At 64.6% G+C, this 3,240-nt stretch overlaps 1 protein-coding gene across 1 annotated transcript; it reads right to left on the bottom strand.

The window, feature by feature from the left end:
- Positions 1-267: 267 nt before the first annotated feature.
- FOXJ1 (forkhead box J1) lies at positions 268-3,217 on the bottom strand. The gene is made up of 2 exons (XM_055579820.1): positions 2,720-3,217; positions 268-1,035 (listed from the first exon to the last, which is right to left on the bottom strand). The coding sequence occupies exons 1-2, from the start codon at positions 3,215-3,217 to the stop codon at positions 268-270; spliced, it is 1,266 nt and encodes a 421-aa protein (XP_055435795.1).
- Positions 3,218-3,240: the final 23 nt, after the last annotated feature.

The raw sequence follows: 3,240 nt of genomic DNA on the forward strand, positions 1-3,240 counted from the left end.
GCCGGGAAGAAGTGGATCAATGAAACACTGTGTATGGGGGCTGGGGAGGGGAGGCAGCAATTCTGGTCCTAGGTCCCAGTTCTCAGCCGCCTGGGCTGGAATCTGAGGACGGCCCGGGCTGCGCGCCCTGTGTCCTTGTGGGGTCAGCTTTGGGAGACCTGGCCCAGCCCCTGCCTGGGCAGTAGGGTTTCCATAGGCCTGCACTGGGGGGCAGTCTGGGCCCAGACGTGGGCGCTGTCCGGAGGGGGAGGGGCAGGGCCTGGTTTCTTACAAGAAGGCACCCACGCTGGCCCAGTCGTGCAGGTCGGTGGCCAGGGTGGCATCTCCGGCCTCAAAGAGGGGCTCCGGGGGGAGGCAGCTACTGCCGCTCTCGTCCCAAGGGTGCTGCAGGAAGGACGTGGCCAGGAAGGTCTCATCGAAGTCCAGGCTGTCGGCAGCCTGCTCCACTGAAGCCCCCCACGTAGCTGGGCAGTCGATGTGGTGGCCGTGGACGGTGAGGTCCACGTCCCCGTGCGAGGCGGGGCTCATTGGTGGGCTCAGCTCCAGGGCCTCCAGCGAGCCCAGCTCCCCGCCCAGAGTGCCAGCGTCGAAGATGGCCTCCCAGTCAAAGTTGCCCTTGAGGGGTTCCAGCTCGCCCTGCTCCTCCTGGGTGAGCAGCAGGGTGCTGGGGGGCCGAGGGACCTTGGCCACCCGCTTGGGCAGCGGCTGTTTGCGCTTATGCCCGAGCCTGCCCTCACCCGCACCCCAGCCCGCCTCCCCGGTGGCCTCCTCAAACTCCCGCAGCAGCTGTTGGGCCTCAGTGTTCACGGTCAGCGGCCCGGCCCATGGGGCGGCGCTGGGCTCTTGTGCGGCCTGGCGGGCGAAGGCTGGGTGGATGTGGACCGGGGGCAGCCGCCGCTTCTTGAAGGCTCCGCTCAGCAGCCGCTCTGCGTACTGGGGGTCGATGCGCCAGAAGCCCCCCTTGCCAGGCTCGTCCTTCTCCCGAGGCACCTTGATGAAGCACTTGTTCAGGGACAAGTTGTGGCGGATGGAATTCTGGACACAGGGAGAGAGGAGAGGAGGGTGGGTAAGTGGGCAGGGTTGGAGATGGGGGGCACCCAGTGCCAGTCCCCACAACCAGCTTCTCTCCGATGGGGGCCGCTGGGAGGGATGGAGGGCAGCAGAGGCGCAGCTCAGACCAGGAGGCTCTGGGACACCAGCCACGGGGCACCGGGAGTGCTGTCGGGGGTTTTTGTTCCCTGTTGCCAGGATATCTGCCTGCTCAGTCATCCGAGCCCTGAGCCGCAGGATGGCTCTCAGTGCCACCCTGTCCTGCCCTCCCTCCCCTCCCCTGCTGCTTGCAGCCTCTGGCCAAAGGCCTCGGCTCCCCCAGGGCCTGGACGGCCATCTCCTCTCTGCCTAGGCCTGGCTGGCCTTCTCTGTTTGTGAAGTGAGTGAGTGGGTGTGAGTGTGTGTATGTGTGTGTGTGGGGAGGGAGGTGGAATCTGATGAGTTTCCTTGTTTGTAGAGCCGGCCGCTGGCCTGGGCCCTCACTCCCCCGCCACCCCAACACTCCCCTCCTCCCATTCCAGGCTCTGAGGCCGCGGTTGATTATTACCCAGCCAAGAGGGCCAAGGGCATAGCACTCATTCCTGGGGCCTCTCAGGTTTGGGGTAGGGTGGCTGGGGGATCTCTGCTTTCTCACCAAGGTTACAAATGGTACTGCCCCCCCGGGTCAGAGCCCAAGCAAATGTGGAACATCTTGGAACTGTGATCCTGTGGCCTGTGACACAGGGAGTGATCCGCGCATCCTGGGTCTCTGTCTCCAAGAGGCAGATGATCGAAGATGCTGATGGTCAAATATGCTCAGGGCAAGGTGTGCCCAGCCTTCCATCACTACCCTGCTTTGTTCATGCCTGCGTGCACAGTCCCAACCACGTTGGGGAACAGCGGTCTGGGGCTTGGATGGTGGGGCCGGCAGGTGGGTAGTGCCCCCTAGCAAGACTGGGATGTTTACATGGCGGCCTGGGCCCCTTGGCTGCTCTGTGCCAGGTTCTGGAGACTTGGAACATGAAGCCAGTGTGGGAGGCACAGCCCCTGTGGAAAGCACCTGGCTCAGGTAATTGTCCCCCCAGGGAGGTTCATGAGAAGGGTGGGGAGGGGAGTGGTGGCAGGAAACCAGGGAGGGTTTGGGGTGGGGGATGGGACAACAGCTTTAGGAAGGCCGCACAGCCCTTCCATGGGGACACAGCTGGCCTTCACACCCCAGAGCACAGCCCCTCTCACCTCCCTGTCCTCCTCCAGCCAACTGAAACCAGGCAGGATGTAGAGCCTGTTTCCGATTCCAGTCCAGCCCTGACAAACTGGCCTGGAGCAGGGTCGTGTCTAGGAATTCTAGGACTTGGGACAAAAATGTGTCCCTCAGTCCATCAACCTCCCTCTAGGGGGCCAGCGTCCACACATAGTTTAGCCCTGGTCTTTGGACTGGGCCTGCTGGATGGGTGACAAGTTCTTTCCACTTCAACCTCAAATTCAACACCCCTAAAGCCCTCTGAACATCCGCCCTCCTTCCTCTCTGAAGTCAGAGTAGGGGCAGTTCCAAGCACTGGGCTCCCTAGAGGTCCTTCCTCGACGGCCTTCCTCCCTCGGGCCCTGGCTTGACGGCGGCGCCTGCGGATCTGGATCCGCGATGCCAGTCCAGCCCGCGGGAGCGTGGGCCGGGCTGGAGGGCCTCCCCTACCTGCCAAGTGGGATCAGCGTGGCGGAAGTAGCAGAAGTTGTCCGTGATCCACTTGTAGATGGCCGACAGGGTGATCTTGGTGGCCTTGCTGGCCTGCATGGCCATGCAGATGAGCGTGGCGTATGAGTAGGGCGGCTTCACGTGCGGGTTGGTGGCATAGTCCACGTCGTCGGGAGGCGGGGCCTGCAGCCCCGGGGGCGCGCTCCGCGACGTGCACGACGACGTGGGCTTGCCGGGCGTGTGCGGCTGCCCCAGGCAGGCGGGGTCGGCCGCCAGGGGAGACCCCGGCGCGGCCGAGCCTGGCACCTGGTGGTAGCCGTGGGGGTCGGTGCCCCCCGAGGGCAGGGCGGGAGCCTTGGCGTTGAGAATAGAGAATTCCTGCAGCCACTGCAGGCTGGTCAGGCTGTCATCCAGAGCGTCGGGCTCCTCCAGGCCGCCCTCTGACCCGGGCTCCTCCGCCGCCCCTGCCCCCGAGAGGCGTAGCCAGCTCTCCGCCATATCTGCGGGGACTCTCCGAGGGG

This window comes from Bubalus kerabau, chromosome 4 (genome assembly GCF_029407905.1).
Source record: "Bubalus kerabau isolate K-KA32 ecotype Philippines breed swamp buffalo chromosome 4, PCC_UOA_SB_1v2, whole genome shotgun sequence".
Classification (NCBI taxonomy): Eukaryota; Metazoa; Chordata; class Mammalia; order Artiodactyla; family Bovidae; genus Bubalus; species Bubalus kerabau.